At 52.0% G+C, this 24,818-nt stretch overlaps 1 protein-coding gene across 3 annotated transcripts; it reads left to right on the top strand.

Annotated features, from left to right (window-relative positions):
• Positions 1-8,400: 8,400 nt before the first annotated feature.
• HNRNPL (heterogeneous nuclear ribonucleoprotein L) lies at positions 8,401-22,400 on the top strand. Of its 3 annotated transcripts, XM_078062769.1 has the most exons (13): positions 10,638-10,916; positions 12,842-12,960; positions 13,482-13,719; positions 13,839-13,926; positions 14,746-14,840; positions 14,925-14,997; positions 18,398-18,469; positions 18,581-18,861; positions 19,910-20,031; positions 20,341-20,542; positions 21,238-21,295; positions 21,401-21,496; positions 22,020-22,400. In XM_078062769.1, the coding sequence occupies exons 1-13, from the start codon at positions 10,653-10,655 to the stop codon at positions 22,076-22,078; spliced, it is 1,767 nt and encodes a 588-aa protein (XP_077918895.1). In that variant the 5' UTR covers positions 10,638-10,652; the 3' UTR covers positions 22,079-22,400. The 3 variants fall into 3 exon arrangements, with proteins under 3 accessions (XP_077918896.1, XP_077918895.1, XP_077918894.1); XM_078062770.1 differs by lacking the exon at positions 10,638-10,916 and adding an exon at positions 8,401-8,471 and having other exon boundaries at positions 18,398-18,861; XM_078062768.1 differs by having other exon boundaries at positions 18,398-18,861.
• Positions 22,401-24,818: the final 2,418 nt, after the last annotated feature.

Here is a 24,818-nt window from a genome sequence, read left to right as displayed (position 1 = left end):
CTTGGCTAATTCTGTAAAAGTATGTCCTGTGTGTCCTAAATAATGCCAAAGCAAGTGCCAAAGGAGTCTGGGTGGGGCCAGCCTCCAGAGTTCCCAACTAGTGAGGGACTGGCAAACAGATTATATTGACCTCCTTTCCCTGAGTGAGGGTTCTAAATTCTTTGGTGTGGACACGGCATCTGGCCTAACCCAAGCTTTCCCTTATCACCATGCAAGCCAGGGGGTCACCATCAGGGAGATTAGAGAAGCTGAGTACCACGTACAGATACCCTCATCAAATAAACAGTGATCAGGAGTCACATTTCGAAGATCATGATATACAAGATAGAGCAAAAGAACAGGACATTGAATGGAGGTCCCATCTCCCTTATAACCCGCAAGCAGCAGGGTTAGTGGAAAGGAAAAGTGGAATATTCAAACAGCAGATTAGATTACTAACAGGTAAAACCACCCTGGCTGGGTAGACTAAAGTACCCTCCCAGGCTTTAATACATTTTCTTTTTCTTTTCTTTTTTTTTTTTAAAGATTTTATTTATTCATTTGAGAGAGAATGAGATAGAAAGAGCATGAGAGGGGGGAGGGTCAGAGGGAAAAGCAGACTCCCTGCCGAGCAGGGAGCCCGATGCGGGACTCGATCCCGGGACTCCAGGATCATGACCTGAGCCGAAGGCAGTCACTTAACCAACTGAGCCACCCAGGCACCCTTCTTTTTCTTTTTTTTAAGATTTATTTATTTTTATTTGAGAGAGAGCATGAGCAGGGGGAAGGGCAGAGGAAGAGGAAGAGAGAGAATCTAAGCAGGCTCCACGCCCAGCCCGGAGCCCGATGCAGGGCTCGATCCCAGGACCCTAAGATCATGGAATCAAGAGTTGGATGCTTAACCGACTGAGCCACCCAGGCGCCCCCTTCATGTGAATGATCATCCAGGAAGACTTGTTGCACCATATGCCAAACTGGACACCCCTGCGGAGACACCCAACACCAGAAGGGCATGGAAGTCATGGGAAGCAGCCATTGCCCCAGCACTCACTGCAGATTATAATGCTTTGCTACTGAGAACCCCAAGCCCCATGACACCTGAGACAGGCATTATCTACCGGAACTTGCGATGACTCATCCCAGCTTGACCCACGAGCTGGACTCAGGCGATCAGAGGCGCCTCACTCCCTCCCCTGACCGTGGAATGTACTTCTGCCCACCGTTCCCACAGTGGGAGCCATCCCAAGGACATAGCCTTGGTAGAGCAAGGTGTTGTTGAGACCATCCGGCTCTATAATCCTTAAGATGCTGGTGGGTGGGTGGGGAGACCTACCCATCTTCGGCGCCCAAGACAAGCCTTGTAAGTACCTTCCCTTGCTTATTAAACCAGCCACCTATCAATCTGGGGCGGTCTGTCTCTTTCTTTGGTCTCCCCTTGTCCTCTGTGTACAGGGGGGCAGTTCACGAACAAACATTGACACCTTAGGCGGTCAAGATTGCATGATCCACAGGGCAAGTCTCAGAGCTAAGAGATCTCGCCCCTTTAATGTTTTCTGTTTAAGTGATCTCTACACCCAACATGGGGTTTGAACTCATGACCCCGAGATCAAGAGTCACATACTCTACCAACTGAGCCAGCCAGGTGCCCCAAGCTTGGCAGCTTCTTAAAAATTTAAATATAGGGGGGCCTTGGGTGGCTCAGTCAGTTAAGCATCTGAATCTTGATTTCGGCTCAGGTCATGATCTCAGGGTCCTGGGATCGAGCCCAGCGTCAGGCTCCCCACTCAGTGGGGAGTCTGCTTATCTCCCTGTCCCTCTGCGCCTCCCCACGCTCTCTCTCTCAAATAAATAAATAAATCTTTTTTAAAAAAAGTTAAATATATACCTACTGTATATGATTCAAGCATTCCACTCCTAGGTGTATACCCTAGAGAAATGAAAGCGTATGTTCACACAAAGACTTGTACACCAGTGTTCACAGCACTTCTATCGGTAATTGCCAAAGACTGGAGAGAAGGCAAATGTCCACCAACAGGTCACTCGATAAACCAGTCGTGGTGACTTGATAAACTGTCCCCTGCAATGGCCTAGTTCGACATGCATGAAGCGCAAAACAATGATGCTGAGTGAAAAAAGCCAGACACGAGAATCCACACTGTAGCATTTCATTCTGGAAAATAGCAACTGGGGCGCCTGGGTGGCTCAGTCGTTAAGCGTCTGCCTTCAGCTCAGGTCATGATCCCAGGGTCCTGGGATCAAGCCCCGCATTGGGCTCCCTGCTCGGCGGGAGGCCTGCTTCTGCCTCTCCCACTCCTCCTGCTGTGTTCCCTCTCTCGCTGTGTCTCTCTCTGTCAAATAAATAAATAAAACCTTTTAAAAAAAGAAAAGAAAAAAGAAAATACCAACTAACCGATAGTGACAGAAAGCAGGTAGGTCAGTGGCTGTGCGGAGGGGGAAGGGACGGAGGGGTGAGGGATGGAGGGTTTGATGAAGAAATTCAGGAATGATGGCTATGTTCATTCTCACTGCCATGATCTTGGTTGTGGTGGTGGCTTCCCAGGTTTACATAAGCCAAAACTCCTCGACTTGTATACTTTCTTCATGTCATCTGTACCTCAATAGAGCTGGGGGGAGAGGGTGTCCCCGCTGTGGAATGCAACGGACACTTTTCCCTCTACTGGGCTGACTTAACAAATGGCCCCTGAGGGCAACTGAACTTTCATTCTGAAGCTCAATAGACCGTGAAGCTATTTCCGCTTAGAGCCCTGAAGAGGCTTTAAAAAGAAAAGAGAGCTGACCTATTTCTGCACTCAGGCCTGTCACTTTTCTCTCCTGAGACCCCGAGCCCACAGGGGATCAATTTCTTGAATGGGGGAAGAGAAAAATGAGAACATGCATGGGGAAAAAAGGAAGTGCAACAGATGGGAACATGCCCCCCCACCCCCCGCCCCAACCCCAGGCACAAGGAAGAAGGTGGCCTGGAGGGTGACGATGCAGGAGGAGGGTGGACCTGGTGAGGTGACTGCAATTCTCTCAGGAAACAAGAAGGAGGTCACTGCTGAGAGTGAGGATGAGGAAGGAGCTCTTGCAGGTTTGAAGAGAAGGTCTGATATGTCATCTGGGAGAATCAAGGGACCAGGAACACCCGCAAAGTTGCTGAGCAGCACTGTGGGTCCACTCCAAGTGAGTGGGCATGAAGTTAAGGCGAGGCCAGTTGGCATGGGTGTGTATTTTTCTCCGCCCACATTCCACTGCACAGATGCAGGCATTCGATAGGTGGAAACTTAGATTTTATAAGGACTGTGGTTTTGCCAGATGAGTATGGTGGAGTGGGGAGGTGTGTCGTGAATGTGTGTGAGGGGGTGATCGTAATGGTCGGTCGAGGAATTTGATCTGTGTGAAGACATGAGGGGGCTGAGGGGTAGAGGAATGGTGTTGGAGGAAATTGTTGGAGTTGAGGTTTTGGAGGGAATCAACTAGAAAGGCAGGATACAAGGGATGGTGAATGAGATGCTTGAAGCTGAGGTTCTAAGACGCTGTGGTGTTCTAAGAGGTGTAGGTGTGCCCAAGGGAGGGAGTGGCTGCGAGGAGGACAAGTTCATTGGAGAAGAGGAGGTCTGGGAACCCAAAGGATGGCCCGAGGGTCACCTACCTGGGTATGGAAATCACTGAGGATGATGAGAGAGGCAGCATGAGAGACAGTGAGCCAGGAGCTAAAGTCCTGGAGAAGTGAGCAGTAGTGATCATCAACCGATGAATACAAATGTGCTATGTCCACGCAGCGGAATATTATTTGGCCACAAAAAGGGATGAAAGACATCCTATAACCTGAATGAACCCTGAACAAACTGGTCACATGTTTTATGATTCCATTGATATGAAATGTCCAGAATGGGCAAATCCATAGAGACTGAAAGTAGCTCAAGGGTTGCTGCTGGTTGAAGGCAGGTGATTGCTAAAGGATATGGAGTTTCTTTTGGGGTGATGAGAAAGTTCTGGAATTAGACAGTGGTGACCATCCCACAACCTTGTGAATAAAAACCACTAAGTTGTATGGATATATCTCAATAAAGATGTTACTTTAAAAAAAATCTGGGGACACCTGGGTGGTTCAGTTGGTTAAGCGTTTGCCTTTGTCTCAGGTCATGATTCCCCCATGTAGGCTCCCTGCTCAGCAGGGAGTCAGCTTCTCCTTCTCCCTCTGCCCCTTGTGTGCACTCGCTCTTGCTCTCTCTTGCGCATGCACGCTCTATCTTAAATAAATAAATAAAATCTTTTTTAAAAAATTAAAATTACAGGTGCCTGGGTGGCTCAGTCAGTTCAGTGTCTGCCTTTGGCTCAGGTCATGATCCCAGGGTCTTGGGATCGAGTCCCACATGGGCTCCCTGCTCAGCAGGGAGTCTGTTTCTCCCTCTGACCCTCCCCCACTCATGCTCACTCTCTCATTCTCTCTCTCTCAAATAAATAAATAAATAAAATATATATTTTTTAAAGCAGCATCTCATAGTGGATAGAGCACCAAAAAGAGCTGGGGACCTTGGCCACCACTATGAGCCCTGCGGTTGGATTTTGAATCATGGGGAGCTTTGACCCCTCAGCCTGTCCTGTGGGCTCTACTTTCTTTTTTTTTTTTTTTTTTTTGCATTTTTTTAAATTTTATTATGTTATGTTAGTCACCATACAATACATCATTGGTTTTTGATGTGGTGATCCACGATCCGTTGTTTTCATATAACACCCAGTGCTCCATGCAGTACGTGCCCTCCTTAATACCCATCACCGGGCTAACCAATCCCCCCACCCCCTTCTCCTCTAAAATCCTGTTTGTTTAGGGGCGCCTGGGTGGCTCAGTTGGTTAAGCGACTGCCTTCGGCTCAGGTCATGATCCCGGAGTCCCGGGATCGAGTCCCACATCGGGCTCCCTGCTCAGCAGGGAGTCTGCTTCTCCCTCTGACCCTCCCCCCTCTCATGCTCTCTGTATCTCATTCTCTCTCTCAAATAAATAAATAAAATTAAAAAATAAAAAAAATAAAATAAAATCCTGTTTGTTTCTCAGAGTCCATAGTCTCTCATGGTTCATCTCTCCCTCCAATCCCCCCCCCATTTTTCCCTTCCTTCTCCTAATGTCCTCCATGCTATTCCTTATGTTCCACAAATAAGTGAAACCATATGATAATTGACTTTCCCTGCTTGACTTATTTCACTTAGCATAATCTCCTCCAGTCCCATCCATGTTGATGTAAAAGTTGGGTATTCATCCTTTCTGATGGCTGAGTAATATTCCATTGTATATATGGACCACATCTTCTTTATCCATTCATCTGTTGAAGGGCATCTCGGCTCTTTCCACAGTTTGGCTATTGCGGACATTGCTGCTATGAACATTGGGATGCATATGGTCCTTCTTTTCACTACATCTGTGTCTTTGCGGTAAATACCCAGGAGTGCAATTGCTGGGTCATAGGGTAGCTCTATTTTTAAATTTTTGAGGAACCTCCACACTGTTTTCCAAAGTGGCTGTACCAACTTGCATTCCCACCAACAGTGTAAGAGGGTTCCCCTTTCTCCACAACCTCTCCAACATTTGTTGTTTCTTTCCCTGTCCATTTTTGCCATTCTGACTGGTGTAAGGTGGTATCTCAATGTGGTTTTGATTTGGATTTCCCTGATGGCTAATGATGATGAACATTTTTTCATGTGTCTGTTAGCCATTTGTATGTCTTCTTCAGAGAAGTGTCTTTTCATATCTTCTGCCCACTTTTTGACTTGATTGTTTTTTGGGTGCTGAGTTTGAGAAGTTCTTTATAGATCTTGGATACCAGCCTTTATCTGTAGTGTCATTTGCAAATATCTTCTCCCATTCTGTGGGTTGCCTCTTTGTTTTGTTGACTGTTTCCTTTGCTGTGCAGAAGCTTTTTATCTTGATGAAGTCCCAAAAGTTCATTTTTGCTTTTGTTTCACTAGCTTTTGCAGATGTATCTTGAAAGAAGTTGCTGTGGCCGATGTCAAAGAGGTTACTGCCTATGTTCTCCTCTAGGATTTTGATGGATTCCTGTCTCACATTGAGGTCTTTCATCCACTTTGAGTTTATCTTTGTGAATGGTGTTAGAGAATGGTCCAGTTTCATTCTTCTGCATGTGGCTGTCCAATTTTCCCAGCACCATTTATTGAAGAGACTGTCTTTTTTCCATTGCATGTTTTTTCCTGCTTTGTCAAAGATTATTTGACCATAGAGTTGAGGGTCCATATCTGGGTTCTCTATTCTGTTCCATTGGTCTATATGTCTTTTTGTTGGGCTCTACTTTCACCCAAAACAGATCCACAACTCGCCCTCTTCAACCCCTCCATGGCCTCCACTCTGATCCGACCCACTTCTTCTCCAGACTGTTCCCCTGAATCAGCCTCCTCACTGTCTTCCTGGCTCCCGCCCCGCCTCCCACAGTCTGTTTCCCACACCCACACCATGCAGCCACAGGGCTCCTGTGAATACCTGAGCCAGATCAGGGAAGCCTCCAGGGGCTCCACCTCAGAGGAAAAGTCAAAGCCCTCCCCCAACCCTGGAGGCCCCTCGGTCCCCTCTTGGACTGGACTGCACCTTTTCCCATCTCTGACAGCATCGCTTACCATTTACCACCCCCCTCATTCTACTCCAGCCACAAAGCCAGTTCCTGGAACACACCAGGCACGTTTTCACCTCAAGGCCTTTGCATTGGCTGTTCCCTCTGCTTGGAATGGTTGTCCTTTGGTATCCACATGACTTCCTCTCTTCCCTCCTTCAGATCTTTGCAAGAATGTCACCTTCTCAGTGAGGCTTCCTCTGAATACCCTCTTCTCAAGCAAACTGCCCTCATACATTCCTCATCTTCCTTCTCTGTTTTTTTTTTTGTTTTTGTTTCTGTTTTTAACAATTTTGTTTATTAGAGAGAGAGCGCGAGCGTGAGCAGGCACGAGGGGGTGGAGAGAGGAGAAGCAGACTCCCTGCTGAGCAGGGAGCCAGACTTGGGGCTCAGGGCTCCATCCCAGGATTCTGGGACCATGACCTGAGAGGAAGGCAGACACTTAACTGACCAAGCCACCCAGGCGCCCCTGTTTTAATCTCTGAATAGCAATTCTCACCACCTGATACCATATGTTTTACTTAAGTATTTCACCAGAATAGAAGTATTTCACTAGAAATTTTCCATATCTTGTTCACCATTTTATCCCAGGTGCCCCCACTAGTGTTGGCTCAATGAATGACCCTAGGGTAGATGCTTAAAGTGATTAAAACATACCTACTTCCAGCCCCCAAAGAGCCCAGATTCTAGCCAAGAGACAGAAATTAAATAACTAGGTGTTTTCACATGGCAGTAAGAGCAAAGAGGGAGACAAATGAGGAAAGAGCAAAGAGGGAGACAAATGGTGAGCCATGATTATAACAGTGCATGGGGGTAACTAGGCTTGGATGGTCAGGAAGTGACATCTGAGTCATGGCCCGGCTGATGAGGAGCAAAAAGATCTGGGAGAATATTCTAGGCGGGGTGGGGGGGTGGGGAGCCAGTGCAAAGTCAGGAATGGGCTCTGGGCATTTGATGAAAGGAAGTCATTGTGCCATGTCAAAAACAGGTGGGAAAGGGGTAGGCATGGAGTTGCCTACAAGGGTCAGATTATGTCTTGTAAGGAGGGTAGCGACTAGGTCTTCTTGTGGTGTATTTTAACTGGGTTTTCCCTTCTCTGGGCCTCAGTTTTACCTTATCTGCGAAATGGGGGTAGGCCTGAGGTCCCCTCTGCTTCCAGACATTCTTAGCATCTCTCAAGACCACCCTAGAAGGCAGGTGCTATTACCATTCCCCTATTGGATGATTAAGAAAAGAGGCCCAAAAAGGCTAACTCACTTTCCAAGGCCACAGAGCTAGTAAGTGCAGGGTCCCTACTTGAACTCAGCAGTCTGGCCCCAGAGCCGGTGCCCTTAACCAGCACGGCATACTGCAGCCCCCGTAACCACAACAGGTACTGCAGTGCGGTGCTTACACGTCGGCGGCGGCAGACAAATCCCGCTATGGCCACTTACAAGCTGGGGGATCCTGCATTAGCCCCTTGTGTCCTCTGAGCCCATCTTCCCATCTGTACAATGTGCGCCCCAACATTAACCTCAACTAACACAGCACTTGGCTGACCAGGAGGAACGAGGCGTAACTGCCAAACAACTGCGTGACTTTCCGAGAAGGAAGGGGGAGGGGGGTGGGTGGAATGAGGGGTTGGCGTGTTTGGGGAGAAGGGACGCGGAGCCCTAACGCCACGGTGCATCAGTCTTTCCATTCCTTTCTGGCGTTGTTTCCTCCATTCAACTGCGGAGCCACTCTCGATCTCTCCCCCCACTCCACCCCCTATTTTTTTTCCAGGCTGAAAAGAGGTCGTGGTCCCTTTAAGGCCCGCCCCTCCCTCCCCCAAAACTTCCCAGTGTCTGCTCTCTTTTCGATCCCGGACGGCCGGCCAGGCTCGCCGCCGAGCTGGTAGGGGCTGGGGGCGAGGGGTCGGGGAGGGGTGCGGGGGGTGGGTGGGAGGCGCCGCCCGCTGCCCGAGCGCGAGGGGTGGGGGAGGGGCGGAGGCCGGGAGCGCGACAGTGCAGATAACGCGACGGCCCGGCCGCCCGCCGTGGGTGCGAGCCGGAGGGCGAGCGACCCGGGACGCGCCACGCCGAGGACCGTTCCGCCGCGTCCCGGCAGCGCGCGTCGGCGCGAGGGGCGTACGGGCCGGGCGCGGGGGCGGGGAGGGGAGGGGCCCCTCTCCCCCCTCCCCCCACCGCATTCCTCTGACGTCGGGACCTCGCGACCCCGCCCTTCAGTGGGACCCGCCCCGCCCCTCGGCGCACCGATCACGTGTTGAAGGCGCTGCGCCGCCCCCCCACCTGTGTTCCGCCTGCCTTTTCGGATCTTCCCAGTGTGACCGGGAGCTGATTTAGATCTCCGTCAGCCCGCTCTCAACTTTATCTCCCCAAATCTGCGAACCCACCAATCCTGTCTCACTCTCTTCGCGCCCCTGACCCCCATTTCAAACTTAGTTTCCACGAGGGCTCTTATTTTGGGAGCCCCCTTTCACCGTTGGGAAGATTCCGAAGCATCTTTGGGGGAGTCGCCCCTATTTCTCACGACTCAGTCCTCTCTAAGCGCAGTGTCTCCCCTCCCACCCCCAAGAAGCAGCCCCATAACGCGGGATCCTGGCTCAGCTCGCGGCCCCGCCCCTAGGTTCCGGCTATTGGGCGTCGTTGGACCGGTCCCCAAGGCAGGCAGGCCCGCCGGACACTTAGAACACCAGGACTCCCCTTTGCAGAGCGCGAGCGCTGTGCCGGGTTCTGTACCTGGTGCCTGGTAGGGGAGCCAGCCTCACTAAGGCTTAGGCAGGGATCCCCCGCTCCCTTACCCGCAGAGGACTTCCCCTCTGGAAAAGGGACAGTCACCAGGCCGTGACGAGCCGCAGAGGTCAGGGCTGTCGCGTGAAAACCACGGGCCTGCGTGGTCAGGGGTTACCACAGAGCAGGGTCGGGGTCGGGCCTGGTTGGGACAAGGAACGCTTTTCAGAGTGGAGACTGCGGCACGGACAAGAGGAGTGATTTCCCCGGCAGGAGGGGTGGCGGACAAAGGTTCTAGATGGAAGGGCCTGCACGGGCAAAGATCGAAAAGTGCGTGAGAGGTCCTTCCCTTTGTGCAAACTGAAAGACGCTCTTATGGCTGAATTTAGAGGTGGGGCGGAGCGGTGACAGGACGCCGGCGAACTTGACAGGGTCGGAAGACCGTCGGCAGCGGCAAATGGTTTTCTACCGAAAGGGTTAAGTTTGGGTTATTAAAATTCCTCCGGCGTTGTGGGGGCTCGAGGTGGAGAGGAATAGGGTATAACGGTGGGGACAGAGCCGCACTAGCAGCTGCGCCTCCGTCTCGATCTAGCCCTGCGGCCCTACACAGCACGTCAATAAATACTGGGGGTACGCCAGGCCTTCGCCGGTTTAGAGGGTTGCCCCGCCTCCAGAGACGCCCGAAAGCCTATTCGCGCCTGCGCTCTCGCCTCCGATCCTTTCCTAGACTGCGCCAAAGAGCGCCTGCCGGCTTGGGGAGGGCTTTCCTTTTTCACCCAATCAAAGACCACCGGTGGTCCTACGACCCTTTCCACTCTTCATTGACTAATCGGGTAGAGACGTAGAAGATGGGCATCTGCAGTAACCACTGGAGAGAGGCAAAAGGGAGGGGTTTCCTTTCTTCCTTGCGGAGTGGCGCGGGAACGTAGTCGTTTTGACTGGAGCACTAAGAATTTTCGGTTTGATGGATTAGTGAGGAAGCCAATGAAAGTGGGAAGAAGGCGGGGCCTTTCGGGCGAGTGGGGAGCGTTGTTCCTATCAGATGCTCCAAGGAAGGCCAGGCAGGGCCAGAAATCCGACCTATCAAATTGGAGTTTATTTTAAGGCGGCGGGGTCAGCCAGATGACTGGCAGAAAGCGCTCGCCTATAAGGAGTGTCCCAGACAAATGAGGGCGGGCCCGTCTGAAGAACGGCGTGGGCTGTACCCAATAGGCGCGCAGGGCAGGCGGAGGCTTCCCCTCCCCCCTTGGCGGGACCAGTGGCTCCCCCTATCGGGTGGGGGCGGCGAGTGACGGGCGTGTCCCTCCCCCAATGAGAGGCGGGGGGAGGCGGGTTCTGCGCCGCCATGTCGCGGAGGCTGCTGCCCCGGGCGGAGAAGCGGCGTCGGCGGCTGGAGCAGAGGCAGCAGCCGGACGAGCAGCGGAGGCGGTCGGGAGCGATGGTGAAGATGGCGGCGGCGGGCGGCGGAGGCGGCGGTGGCCGCTACTACGGCGGCGGCAGTGAGGGCGGCCGAGCCCCTAAGCGGCTCAAGACGGACAACGCTGGCGACCAGCACGGAGGCGGCGGCGGCGGCGGTGGAGGAGCCGGGGCGGCGGGTGGCGGCGGCGGGGTGAGGCCAGGGCCCTAGGTGCCGGGGACGGCCGGGAAGGAACGGAAAAATTTCCACCTTGAGGGTATTCATTTGAGGGGGGCGCCTCTGCGCACGCGCCCAGGCCCTCACGCCGTGACGGGGTGGGGGAGGGGCAGGCGTTGGGCAAACGGCGGGGTTTGCGCGAGGACAGGAGCTTGCGCGTGCGCGCTATTCAGAGCGGTGGGGGGGGTGTGGGAGGAGGAGGAAGGAGCTCGCGCTGCGGGTGGCGCAGTGCGCAGGCGCCGCGGGCTTGAGCGTGGGGGGCCGGGCCGTTTTTTTTCCTTTATCGTTTAATTCACTGCCCTCACGCGCAAGCGCATTTCTGCTTGGGCCTCGTGGGCGGCGGGGGGGGGCACCGCGTGAGCGGGAACGGGTGGGCGGTGGCCTTTTCCGCGCCAGAGTGGGGAATTCTGGCCGATCGCTGTTTAATCTTTATAATGTCATGGTTTGTGTCGACACAGAAGTTGATCTAATTTGAGGATATTCCCCCAGAACAGAATATATCCCCATTTTTGTGGGCTTTGAAAACCGGAAGAAAGGGGCTTGTGAAGGTCTTTTATGCCATTTGGGAATTGAACTAAATTTTGGAACCATCAGAAGTTTTCTTACAATTTCCTGGGGTTAACTGGGTGTAGTTGGTTTGGTGAACCAAAATGTTCCTTAGGGTGGGCGTTTTGGAAGGGATTCGACGTCTTTGGTCTCCTTGTCGGAAAGGACCACCATTTGTTCCTCCTGGCTTGGAGCCTGTTCCCTCCTCCCTGCAAGTTCATGAAGTCCTCTCCCGTTCAGCCATTTGCAGGATTTTCCAGGGTTTGGTGGTGATTTCTAGCTGTGATTTCTAGTGGTTTAAATTGTGGCAGGACTTGTTGCACACATTTTAAAACTACTTGAACTAAATTTTCCAACAGTTTTGTATGAGGTACAGGATGGTATTAAAATTCGGGACTCGTAGAGCTGAGGTAACTTTGTTTAGATCGTATAGTTAGTGGGGGGGGAGGGGCTGGGATTAGAATTTATGGGCTATGGAACTCCAAACCGCTGAGCTGGTAACCAGCAGGCGGGTGTGCCTCCTGTGGTTTGTGTGGTTCGTTCCTGAAATAGAATCCACTTCTGCCCAGATCCCTGGGCTTCTGCTTGGTGGCTCTCAAACAGGAGGTTGGGCCCAGAGCCCAGGAGACATGGAGAAAGTTACTCTCCTCCTGATTCCAGAGGCTTCTCTCTGTGTGGGTGGAAAGATACTTCTTGGGAGGGAACCGTCTTGGTTTTTAGTGATGTGGGTTGGAGTTTCTTTTTTTTCTGAAGGACCTTTCTCATCTTGATTTTCCATAGTCGAGCCTAGGCAGTATTTTCTACCACAGATTTTTGTGGGTGATTATAAAGACTAGAAGTGGCTTTCACAGCTTTTGGGGCATGGGCTGTTTTACCATGATTGATCCTGGGGGTGAGTGGTGGGAACAGCAACGCTTGGCTGGGCTTGTTGCACAAGGGAAAGGGCAAAGAAACATTCCGAGAGAATGGTGTGATTCAGACTGCAGCAAAAGGCTGTTTGAGCCCTTCCTGCCAATGCTGTCCCCTTTCCATCCCAATCTTTTCTCCCGTTTCCTTGACCAGTGGGAAGAGAAAAATTCTAGGAGGAATATAAGGTATGGGGCATGCCTTGTTTCCCATTCTGCCTTCCTCAGAAGCTACAGCAAGAGGTATAGGCAAGTGGCCACCCACTCAGGGCCTGAGCACTGCTGGGCCAAAATCTTTTTGGGGTCATTGGTTTGTATTGCCATCCCTTGTTGTCTGCTCTGTGTGACACTTAAGTGTCTTATCTGATTGGGTCCTCAAAAGCACAGAGGGCAGTGGGCTACCATCTTGTACAGCAGAAAATGAAGTTACGTTCTTGCTTCTTTTCTCAGGAGAACTACGATGACCCACACAAAACCCCTGCCTCCCCAGTTGTCCACATCAGGGGCCTGATTGACGGCGTGGTGGAAGCTGACCTTGTGGAGGCCTTGCAGGAATTTGGACCCATCAGGTACTCCAGTCAGAGGCCACGGGTTGGACATAGAATTCAACTCCTTGGTGTCCTGTGCGTCCTTAGTTTCTGTTGGAAGTGACATGGCCTGTTTGGCCCTTACGCTTTGCTCAGGTTATAGCAAGTTTCATGTCTTTTTTTTTCCCCCTGCCTCTAGCTTCTAGTCCGCATTCTCTCGTTTATGTTAGGTACTGGCAGTAGAGTAGCAAGTGAAGTTTTTGGGCTCCTCCCAGATAGCTGCCCACCCAGAGTGATCAGTACTGTGATAGGAAAGCCCAGGAGCCTGCGGGAGGCATCTGACTCGGGAGGAGGACTCAGGAAGGAAGGCTTCCCAGAGGAAGTGATACCACAGCTACATCTCTTTTGCCTATTGTGCCACTTAGGGTGAGGGTGTTCAGGTCAGGAAACCATGGTGGAGGTACAGAGGAGTCCAGAGAGATGAGTCCATTCAGGGAAAATTGAATGTCATCCTCTTGTCTGTGTTCCCCCGAGACGACTGAAACGTGTGTTTTCTCTGCCAGCTATGTGGTAGTAATGCCTAAAAAGAGACAAGCGTTGGTGGAGTTTGAAGACGTGTTGGGGGCTTGCAACGCTGTGAACTACGCAGCCGACAACCAAATCTACATTGCTGGCCACCCAGCTTTTGTCAATTACTCTACCAGCCAGAAGATCTCCCGCCCCGGGGACTCGGATGACTCCCGGAGCGTCAACAGTGTGCTTCTCTTTACCATCCTGAACCCAATTTATTCCATTACCACGGTGCGTGCCAACAGGCCTTCTTTTAGATGGTTTTGTGAGCTCTCTCTTCCTCCCATCCTCTCCCCTGAACCACACTGACCTGCCAGTGCCCTTTCATCTTGCCTGTGTGCTTTTTATAGGATGTTCTTTACACTATCTGCAACCCTTGTGGTCCTGTCCAGAGAATTGTTATTTTCCGGAAGAATGGAGTCCAGGCCATGGTGGAATATCCTTTGCTGGGAAAGGGGCGTTCTTTGAGGTGAGGGCTCTCACAAAGCTCGGCAGGGCCCCATCCTTCAACCAGCACAGAGCCCTAATGGCTGCCAGGTGCCAGATCCCTTCCTAGAGCCCCTCGTCTGATGGGAGGGATCGTTAATGAACAGTAAGGCATGTCGTGTGAAAGGTCAGAGTCTAAAGTGCCGTGGAGGGGAGGAGCGACTGGCAGATATGGCGGGGTGATACTCTGTTGCCATGAGGAGATAGGAGCTGGTATTCAGGGCGGAAGAACGGTCTCTGTAAAGGTGCTCAGGTCCTTAGTGTTGGAGATAGCAAACGGCCTGACGGCTGATGAAGGACAGAAGGTTCCCTGTGGGCGTTGGAAGCAGTGAGCAGGGCTTCTCAGGCAGTGCTGTGAAGCATGGTCAGGGTGCGGTGGGAAGCCACTGACGGAGTTCCAGGCAGGAATGTCATCCGGTTGATGTTTCAGAGATTGTCCAGGCTTAGTCAAAGCACAAGGCACGAGAGGGAGAAGTTTGGGCAAAGGGAAAGTGGCTTGGCCTGGGGTGGTGGCAGAGGGAGTTGCTGCCACCTCTGGGCTGGTGGGGTTGGGAGTGCGGATGACAGAGGAACTGGACAGTGACTGCCCACCGAGGGCAGCACTCCAGCCCCTCTCTGTGTGAGCGGCTAGTGACTGGTCAGTGAACTAACCCCAGAGCTCACATGCAGTATGGTCTTTGGGTGCTTCCTCATCCTCCTCCCTTTCTGGGACCGCTTGAAGCCTTTTCCGAAGAGTACCCGTCTTGGGGCTTTCCTTAACTTTACCCACATTTGATTCTGTGCAGAGTGCCCAGCGGGCCAAGGCCTCGCTCAATGGGGCTGACATTTACTCAGGCTGTTGCACTCTGAAGATTGAATATGCAAAGGTAGGTCTAGGAAATGACTACCCCTTGTCAGCTTCCAGGTGAGCTGGGGCCTGGCTAATTTCAAGCTTTATCTTGTCCCTGCAGCCCACACGCTTGAATGTGTTCAAGAACGATCAGGATACTTGGGACTACACAAACCCCAATCTCAGTGGACAAGGTAATCCTGATGGCAACTTTGTTCTAAACACACCCGCCTCGCCTTCACTCGACTAGTGCACTTCATTGACCCGGGCTCAGGGTTATGTAATGCCATTGGGCTCCCTGTGGACATGGGAGGGCCTGGGGGGCGCGGTCAGCTCTCGGAAAAGATGCTTCAGTGGGAGAGGGTGAATGAGAGGGCCTCTGTAGGTTCTAGCTGCTGCCGGGGGGGCCCTTTGATGTGGCTGAGGGTATAGAGCGAGGGCAGAGGCTTGAACAGGGTTGGGGAGCAGGGCCTCGCTGAGCACAGGGCGTGGCGATGGCTTATAAACCAGTAGCGGCTCCCAGATGGATTCTGCTGCCGCCCTTCTAGGAGCCTGCCTAGAGTCACTGACTCTCCATTCTCACTGGGGCCAGGAATGGTTCTCTTGCTTGTTACTATCAAGAGGGTCTGCTGGGGGAAGGGCGGGGGCAGACTGGGGAGGTAACGAGGGCGCGCAGACCCTTGGAGCAGAGCCTTTGAGCAAGTTGACTTGTGGAGGTGAGACACCCTGGATTGGAGCAGGGCGGACACGCCTCACCTCCCTTGTAGCGGGGACTCAACATCTCTGCGGGGGGCCCAAACGGACAACCCCCTTCCTAGACTCTGTCAAGAATGGTTTGCCTTGGATAGGAGGGAGAGGTGGAGGAGGATTGCCTTTGGAAAAGCAGCGGCACCCCCTCAGCAAGACCATCCATCTCTGTCTGTCTTGGTCTGATACGTCGGACTAGGCCACGGGCTGAGGGAGGAGGCTGGTTGCTGACCTCTCACGGGCCTTGGGAGGCCAAAGGCCCCCATTCCTAGGCGGGCCTGTCTTGCTTGCCCTCGCAGCCGGGAAGCAGTGGGCAGGGTGGGCTAGACTCTCCCCAGGACCCTCACGGTGGGCGCTGTGGGCCTGGCCGCCCCTCCAGAGGTCAGAGGCAAATTGGTGATCGAGTGAATGTACCAGAGCGGGCAATGGCATTACATGACCGCTAACAGAAACATGGCAACCAACCATTTCTTCTCCAAGGAACATAAATAGAAGATGTGCAGACCGGCAGGGGCTAGTGGCAGGGGCTGGCTGTGCATTGGTTTTGATGCCTCTCAGCTCTGGCCGCCCCAAGACTGGGGGGCAAAAACGAGAGCTGAGGAGGTGGCCTGGAGTGAGGGCGGTGCTTCGCCACCCCTCGGGAACCATACTTCAGCGGCTCTGCCCCTGCACATTGCTCACCAACACACAGGGTAGAAACCACTAGCTCTTCCTGGAGAGGACAGAACACGCAGCCTCCACCACGTCCCCAGAAACAGCCGCAGACTTGAGCTCACTACATCAAGAACACCACACCGCGCTCCAAGGAACAGCTACAAGCACAGAGACAGAGGCAGACAGAGACAAAGAGAGAAAGAGACGCAACATGGCAGCAGGCACTGCTTTTTTATTAAACATTAAAAAAAAAAAAAGTCAAAATCCAAGCAAACTCGAACCCGAGAATGTACACAGAAGTAGGAAACACAGAGAACAGAGCTCTCCCAGCCAGCCAGCGGCGCTCTTTTTGGAGAACGTTTCATAGACCGAAGTAGATTCCATGGGCCTCCAAGACAATAGGATCCTCTCTCCATTCCTCGCCATATGGGTTGTTTTTTTGTTTTTTGTTTTTAAGTCCTTTGGTTTGGGGAGGGCCTTTTTTTTGTTTTCTGTTTTGATATTTTTATTTTTTCCGCAGTCATCGGCTGCCAACATAAACTGCACCAACTGGAGATCAGAGACCAAAAAAAAAAAAACTTAAACCACAACAAAAAAAAAAATCAAAAAAACCAAAACAGACCTAAAACCAGACAGCCAAACAGCTCAGAGGTACACAGTTACCTGCTGGTGGGTAAGCGGGCGCGCTCCCAAGGCCAAAAGCGCGGGCATAGTGGGGCCACTGGCACACTCCATACCCAGGAGACACGCACATGGAGCGCTACACAGCCAGAAGCACCGCACTGCAGCACACAAGTGTGAGGAGCTGACAACACGGAGGGACACTACCCACTTCATACACCTTTATTTTCCACTTTTCTGGTATCTTCTGAGGACAGAACATCTGTGAGCCATTTTTGATTTAATCAAAAACATTGACTTTTAAGACAATTCTTAAAAAAAAAAAAAAAATTGTAGCGGATGTGTACCGTAACTTGTATTTATGACTGTAAAACCATGTGATGCAGGGTCGCAGTGTATGTTTGATGGGACGCCATCTTTCAGAACTGTGCTAACTCACTGTTGAAGCGTCCAATGGTAAGAGAAAATACAGATTTGTTTTTTGTGACAAATGGACATTGTACTCTGTACTTCTGCTGTAAGTAGCCCTTTTCCATCTTTGTAATGACTGATTGTTGGAAACAAAACCCAGGCCGGGTGGCAGGAAAGGGCAGTGGTCCCGAGCCCTGGGTTTTGGAGTCAGCCAGACCTGGGTTCACATCCTGGCTCGGCGGCTAACGTTTGCTTTGTGACCTTGGGCCAAAGTGTCTTTTAACTGCTCAGTTAAAAGTTGAGTGCTCAGGTTCCTTATCTGTAAAACGGGGCTAAAATAGTACCTACCTCATAGGGTTGTTGTGAGGAATTTCTGAAGCGGTGATGTCTGTAAAGCGCTTCGCACAGTGTCTGCCACTCAAGCGCTAAATTCATGTAGCGACTACGCATTGCAGCTGGGGTCTGGGGTGGATCTGCGCCATTGTCGGGGTCTGAGAATGTCAATGCCTTGTACATGACTGTTCAATTGAACTGGTTCTGATGTTGCCCTGCTTGTCCTTTCCCACAGTCCCTCTCCTCGGGTTGGATGTGACTTGGGGGAGGGGGTGGGGGGGTGGCCGGGAGGACCGGGGTTAAGAAAGAAGGGGCCTAGAGAGAGGGGCCTAGAGCTCCTAGAACCTTGGAACTCTGGGGGCCAGATTGTATCTTCTTTTTGTCCTGCCTTCCCTTGGTGGTTTTCCCACTCTTAACTTCTCTCCCTTTATTTGGGAGTTCTAGAAATCTGCTCTTGGTCCTCCATAACATAACAACTTCCCTAGTATCTGCAGGTTCCCCAGAGGACCCGAGAGCTCGGCTTCTCATTTGGGCCAGGGCAGGGGAGAGCCCAGAAGCTGGCCTCATCCTTCCCAGAGAACGGAAACCAGCCGCTTGGCATGGGCAGGGGAAGGGAAGTGGGCTCCAGCCTTGAGGCTTGGCTTCATGCCACAGGAAGGGTCATGCCACTTGGGTCAGGCCACAGGAAGGAGGCCCCAGCAGCTCCGGTGAGCAAGGGAGGGTTTGCCTCAGGCTTGCAGGAACTGAAGGTCTTTGAGATTAGCCTCTAGTCAGGAGGGTGACCCCCTTTGTTCCAGGTTAGCCTCTGACTGTTTTTTCTGTCCGCAGGTGATCCTGGCAGCAACCCTAACAAACGCCAGAGACAGCCCCCTCTCCTGGGAGATCACCCCGCAGAATATGGTGAGGGCAGGGGGTTCCCCTCCGTGGACTCCCGTGGCTCATGTGCCCCTGCCCGCCGCCCGCCGCGCAAATTCTCACCCGTCCTCCCTCTCTTTCCTTCCCACCCCCCAGGAGGGCCCCACGGTGGGTACCACAGCCATTACCATGATGAGGGCTACGGGCCCCCCCCACCTCACTACGAAGGGAGAAGGATGGGCCCACCAGTGGGGGGTCACCGTCGGGGCCCAAGTCGCTACGGCCCCCAGTATGGGCACCCCCCACCCCCTCCCCCACCACCCGAGTATGGCCCCCACGCCGACAGCCCTGTGCTCATGGTCTATGGCTTGGATCAATCTAAGATGAACTGTGATCGGGTCTTCAATGTCTTCTGCTTGTATGGCAATGTGGAGAAGGTGAGCCTCTGTTAGGTCCGTTGCTTCCTTTATAGACCTAGCGGACCGAGCCGCGCGCGTCTCGGTGGGGGAAGGAGCCTGGCTGGCAGCAGGCTGGTTCCGAGAGGGTGACTCACTGAAGCAGGCGACCGGCTGCAGACGTTTTGTTTGGTCTTCACCGTGGGTGTTCTGTTGTTTCTTAATCGGGGCCGTTAACCAGGACTTCTTCACGTGAAAGTACTAATACTTAACGTCAGACGAACGTGATTATAAAACTCAAATTTATTGTGGCCGAAGATCATCGTGTGAGGATTTTCTTCAGAAAACTTATGATCTGGCCACCCTGGGCCTTCCTGCCTTGCCTGTGGGACAGGTGGCTGTTCACCTCTGACCAGGTGGCTTGTTGCTCTTGAACCCAGCGGAGTCCTGGGAGCCCGTGTGCTCGCAGCCCCTGGCTTAGCCCGGGAGTCACGGTGGTCGCAGCCGTAGTGCAGGTTAAGCCTGCCCTCCCATATCAGGCGCTGTGGAAAGGACTGGACGCGTAGCAACTTGTTTGTTACTAGAAGCCCTGATGAGACAAGTCGGGGCAGTGAAGGCAGGGAGGGTGAATAACTTGCCCAGGTTCCCAGACCTTTCTGTGGAAGCAGGACCTCGTGCTAGAGATTTGGCTTCAGCGCCTGTGTCACGGGTTGTTCGCTGCTTCCAGTCTTGTCACCCACAGCGGTGTTACATGTCATGCCCACTCCGTAGCCCGTGTGTGTCTGACAGACGTCGGTGGCAGGATCTGCCTTGTTTTCTCACCGTGCGCCGCCTCCCCCGTTTTTGTTGTGCTTCATTAAGCGATGCACTCATGGGTCGTGTCCCCAGGTGAGAAAAACCCTGCCCGGCACGCTGAGCCCTTCCTGTGGGCCACACATGCCGCTCAGTGCTCCTGATTCCTCATTCACAAGTGAGGGGGTGGAAGCCTCGCTCTAGAGCCAGGAGTTCCTTCCTTTTAATTAACTCAGGGGGTGGGAGAAGCATCTCTGGCCGCCGGGCAGTGGCACTGATCGCAACTGCTCTCCTCAAGGTGAAATTCATGAAAAGCAAGCCGGGGGCCGCCATGGTGGAGATGGCTGATGGCTATGCTGTGGACCGGGCCATTACTCACCTCAACAACAACTTCATGTTCGGGCAGAAGCTGAATGTCTGGTAGGTACTCCGTCTCCTCAGGCTTGCGGGTGTTGGAGAGGAGCCGCCGGAAGAAGGAAGTGGGATGGGGCCACTCCGGAAAGGGCCCCGCAGAGGAGCACAGGGAGGCCGGGTGCTTGTTCGGGCAGGGATTGGGTGTGGCGGGAACGCTCCCCGGCGTTTGACTGAAGCAGTGGGAACAAGTGTGTTGGCCTCACCTCAGCTGTGGAGCAATGCCCCCTGAGGCACCCAGCATCTTCAGACAGGAACGGGGCCACCGTGGAGGGCTTGCGCTCTGGTCTGACAAAGAGCTCCCCTCCCCTGGTACAGTGTCTCCAAGCAACCGGCCATCATGCCCGGGCAGTCCTATGGGCTAGAAGACGGGTCCTGCAGTTATAAAGACTTCAGCGAATCCAGGAACAATCGGTTCTCTACTCCAGAGCAGGCAGCCAAGAACCGCATCCAGCACCCTAGCAACGTGCTGCACTTCTTCAATGCCCCTCTGGAGGTGACTGAGGAGAACTTCTTCGAGGTGGGTGCTGTCAGTGGGTCCCTCACCACAGCCATGTGAAGGAGCCATTTATCTTAGTCTTTTTGAGGACCTACTGAGCCACAGCTCTGCCAGGCCCTGGGTTGGGCCCCGGGGATGCAGCAGGGACCAGGATAGGCTGAGAATGGTTCCGGAGCCCTGGCCGCAGTGCAGGTGCCGTACTGTTTGCGTTACTGATAAAGTAGGATGGCTGCTGTTTGCTGGAAAAGGTTTCTCCGTATCTGGGTGAGAGAGGTGATCAGAATCCAGTCTCAAAGCATCCACGGAGTCAGGCCCTTCCATGTCTCGATAACATCAGAAGGGAGGCTCCTGTTCAAGCCTCGTCACAGGAAACTGGGACGCTGAGGGGGAGGAGGGCTGACTGGCAGGGTTGGACTTGAGACCTTGCTCGGGCCTGAGATGTTGCTCTTCAGCAAACATTTGTTTAGTGCCACTACACCCAGATGGGGATTTTAAAAAGCAGTTTCTACTATAATGGTGATAGTTCATGGTAGTGGAAACATAGAGTGGTGTTTCTGAACCTTTTTTTGGGTCATGGGCGGCGGTGGGGGGAACCTTAGAGTATGTTCTGTGATCGAAGTTTAGAAACTCCGGAAAATGTAGTACTATTGTCTTGGGCTGCTTGAATCCTGCCATGTGGTTAACTCCTGCCTCTGAATCTTTTCTGTGTCTTGCAGATCTGCGACGAGCTGGGAGTGAAACGGCCATCTTCTGTGAAAGTATTCTCAGGCAAAAGTGAGTAAACTGCCCCCGCTGCCTTTCCCCATTCCTCGGTTGTAGGTGGGTGGCCCCCTGCTTCCTGCTCAGGTCATCCTAAAACTGACTTCGCCTTCTGATCAGGTGAACGCAGCTCCTCTGGGCTGCTGGAGTGGGAATCCAAGAGCGATGCCCTGGAGACTTTGGGCTTCCTGAATCATTACCAGATGAAAAACCCAAGTGAGTGTCTGTGTGTCCTGTAGTTGTCCCCCTCGTGGCCTAATGGTGGCCTGGCTTCAGGCCAGAGCCGTCCTTCCTTGCCATCAACATAGGGCCCCAGAGATCTGTTCACTGGTGCTGACATGGGCAGGTGGGACCTGGTCGCCAGGAGATTAGCCCGATGGTCCCCATGGGAGGGAGGGCCAGCCTGGCTGCTTGCCGCCACTCTGCCAGCTTGAGGGACTGGCGTTCCGTGCGTCAGAGGCTGGCTCAGATGGTACCCCGGAAAGGGGCTGATCTGGCCAGCGGGGAACACCTGCCCACTTAGGCCCTGGGCCAGCTGAGGAGCTGGGGCTGGGATTCCCCATGGAATCAAAGGCAGGGGAGGGGAAGTGCCTTCAGTATTGGGCTTGTTTGTAAGTCTCACATTGGGCAGTGACCAGTTAGATCCTCAGAGGCGAACTGCAGAAACGGAGGGGGGCCGGGTGGTTGGCGCCTCCAGAGGGGGGGGGCCCAGCCAAACCTCCCTTTGTTCTCCTTGCAGATGGTCCATACCCTTACACTCTGAAGTTGTGTTTCTCCACCGCTCAGCACGCCTCCTAATAGGTGCCCAGGAAGAGTCCCATCTGAGCAGGAAAACATTTCTCTTTCCTTTATGCTGTTTGTTTTTTGTTTCTGTTTTTTTTTTTTTTTCTTTTGCAAAAGTTCCTGTATTCCTTTTTTTTAAATGCTAGGTTAGTGGGCTTAACCATAACGGAAACGCTGGAAGTCTGGAGGGGGAGGGGAGGGGGACCTGATATCTCCCAAGATTAACCTTCACTTTTTAAAAAATTATTGTACATGTGATTTTTTTTTTTTCCTGTTCCTACATTTGTGCTACCCGTGTACTCTTGGCACATTTCAATAAAATTGTTTGGAAAACAAACATTGCGCTTACTGGGATTCCAGGTTGTGTCTGCTTACCTCCCACCTGGTCTCCTGCCGAGGAGCAGGCAGGCTGGGACACAGCTTCAGGCCTTGGGGAGATGCAAGCCCAGCCCGGGAACGCTGCTAGGAATTAAGGAGTCTGTTGAGGAAAATCTGGGAGGGCTCGTGGCATTCTTCATGGGCCCTGCCCAAGCAAGCTGAATCTAGTTGGAGAGTCACTTAAAAAGTAAATGGTGCTGAAAAGATTAAAAACTTCGAGTTAAAAAAATGAGCTTTCATCCTGCCAAGTAAATATTCGCCTTTTTATAAGGCTGGAAAATAAAACCTCAGATAAAAGTGAAGATCTGCTTCCCAGTCCCTTTAACAATTTTTGGTGTGTTTCCGCACCCCCATAAAGTTCTTTTAACAAAATGCTTTATGCCGTACAGTGTTCTATATCCTATCACGCACACAGCTTCTTATCTTTACCCCTGTACAGTATCTTCATGGATAGGTCATCCTTTCCCTGGTCCTAAAGGTAAAATCTAATTTCTTGATACTGTAAACAGTACTGCTATGCGTGCAAATGCCTCAAGCCAACTTCCCTGATACTGATCTGGAGATAAATTCCTAGCAGTGGAATTGTGGAGTTAAAAGATAATTTGGGGCGTGGGGTTAAGGCATCAATGGCACTAGATCTCAGCTCAGGCCGTGGTCTCAGGGTTGTGAGTTCAAGCCCAGGGTTGGGTTCCATGCTGGGTGTGGAGTCTACTTAAAGATAACAATGGCAATGTGATACTTAATTGTGGGTAGATGGGAACTTGGGTAGATGGTTGGGGTGGGGCATGGGGGGGCTGTAGGTGGAAGGAGCCTCCTTTAAGGACCTTGATTCATGCTGGAAGGGAGAGGCAGTCTGCAGAGAACCAGTGAGGACTGTTTACAGTGCCTTGTTCATGCATGTGCACCTGAAAACTCACTGGGATGCCTGGCTGGCTCAGTCCGTGGAGCAGGTGACTCTTGAGCTCAGGGTTGTGAGTTCGATGCCCACGTTCGGTGTAGAGATTTCTTAAAATCTTAGAAAAGAAAAAAACCACTTGGGGAATTTACAGTGAAGTTTTTAAACAGATTATTCACATCTGAAGTCACATGGCATTTATGGAATGAAGAAACTGCTTCGCCAGGGTAAGTTTCAAACAACCTCTGGAAAGGAGAAACCACAGTTGCCTTGCAGCCATAAACTTCCAAATCCTCTAGCATTTGTTTTCAAGCCAATTGTGGGCGTAAGAAAATGTTCTCATTTTGCCTCCCAACACCCAGTTGTCATCCCTTGTCAGCAGTTTTGAATCTCCTTCCAGAGATCCTCTTACGTATGTACTGTATTCTATGCACAGAGGGCCATATATAACCATCTTTTTTACACCAACTGATCATGCTAAACGTACATCCTTAAATTTTCTTTGGGCGCCTAGCTGGCTCAATTGGTAGAACATGTGACTTTTGATCTCGGGGGTGAGTTGTACCCCATGTTGGGTGTAGAGATTACTTAAAAAAAATCCTAGGGGCATGGGGTGACTGGGTGATAGACACTGGGGAGGGTATGTGCTCTGGTAAGCACTGTGAATTATGCAAGACTGTTGAATCTCAGATCTGTACCTCTGAAACAAATAATGCAATATATGTTAAGAAAGAAAAAAAGAAGAATGTAGCAGGAGGGGAAGAATGAAGGGGGGAAATCGGAGGGGGAGACGAACCATGAGAGACGATGGACTCTGAAAAACAAACTGAGGGTTCTAGAGGGGAGGGGGGTGGGAGGATGGGTTAGCCTGGTGATGGGTATTAAAGAGGGCACGTTCTGTATGGAGCACTGGGTGTTATGCGCAATGAATCATGGAACACTACATCTAAAACTAATGATGTAATGTATGGTGATTAACATAACAATAAATAAAATCCTAGGGGCGCCTGGGTGGCTCAGCTGGTTAAGGGTCTGCCTTCGGCTCAGGTCATGATCCCAGGGTCCTGGGATCGAGCCTGCTTCTCCCTCTCCCACTCCCCCTGCTTGTGTTCCCTCTCTCGCTGTATCTCTCTCTGTCAAATAAAAAATAAAATCTTAAAAAAAAAAAATCCTAAAGAAATGTAAAATTGTTCCTCATGTTGGCATCTGCACAGCGGCTTTAGAGCTTCCCATTGTATAGATAACTATAAACAGTTCTCTCTTGATGGAACTTACTGGGTCTGTTTTCCAAAAGAGCTTACACGCCTATGACACACTAAGAAGGCAAGGTATTTCCTACAATCCCATTTGCCTGGAGGCCTCTGTTCACCTTGATGCACATCTCCCTAAAGAGCATACTTCAGCAAGTTTATGGCACTTTTGATGTTCTTGGGTTAGCTGGCTTTTTCCAAAGTGGTTTTGTTTTTTAAAGAAATTATTTTA

The sequence above is a fragment of the Halichoerus grypus genome, chromosome 15, assembly GCF_964656455.1.
Source record: "Halichoerus grypus chromosome 15, mHalGry1.hap1.1, whole genome shotgun sequence".
NCBI classification, from domain to species: domain Eukaryota; kingdom Metazoa; phylum Chordata; class Mammalia; order Carnivora; family Phocidae; genus Halichoerus; species Halichoerus grypus.
This window is presented reverse-complemented; position numbering and strand designations above follow the sequence as displayed.

Excerpts from the sequence above, each read along its gene's own strand:
- HNRNPL (XM_078062768.1), top strand. The coding sequence starts at position 10,653 with ATGTCGCGGAGGCTGCTGCCCCGGGCGGAGAAGCGGCGTCGGCGGCTG. Across the intron at positions 14,841-14,924 it reads TGAAGATTGAATATGCAAAG|CCCACACGCTTGAATGTGTT; the intron begins GTAGGTCTAGGA and ends TTGTCCCTGCAG. Across the intron at positions 20,032-20,340 it reads GGGCAGAAGCTGAATGTCTG|TGTCTCCAAGCAACCGGCCA; the intron begins GTAGGTACTCCG and ends CCCCTGGTACAG.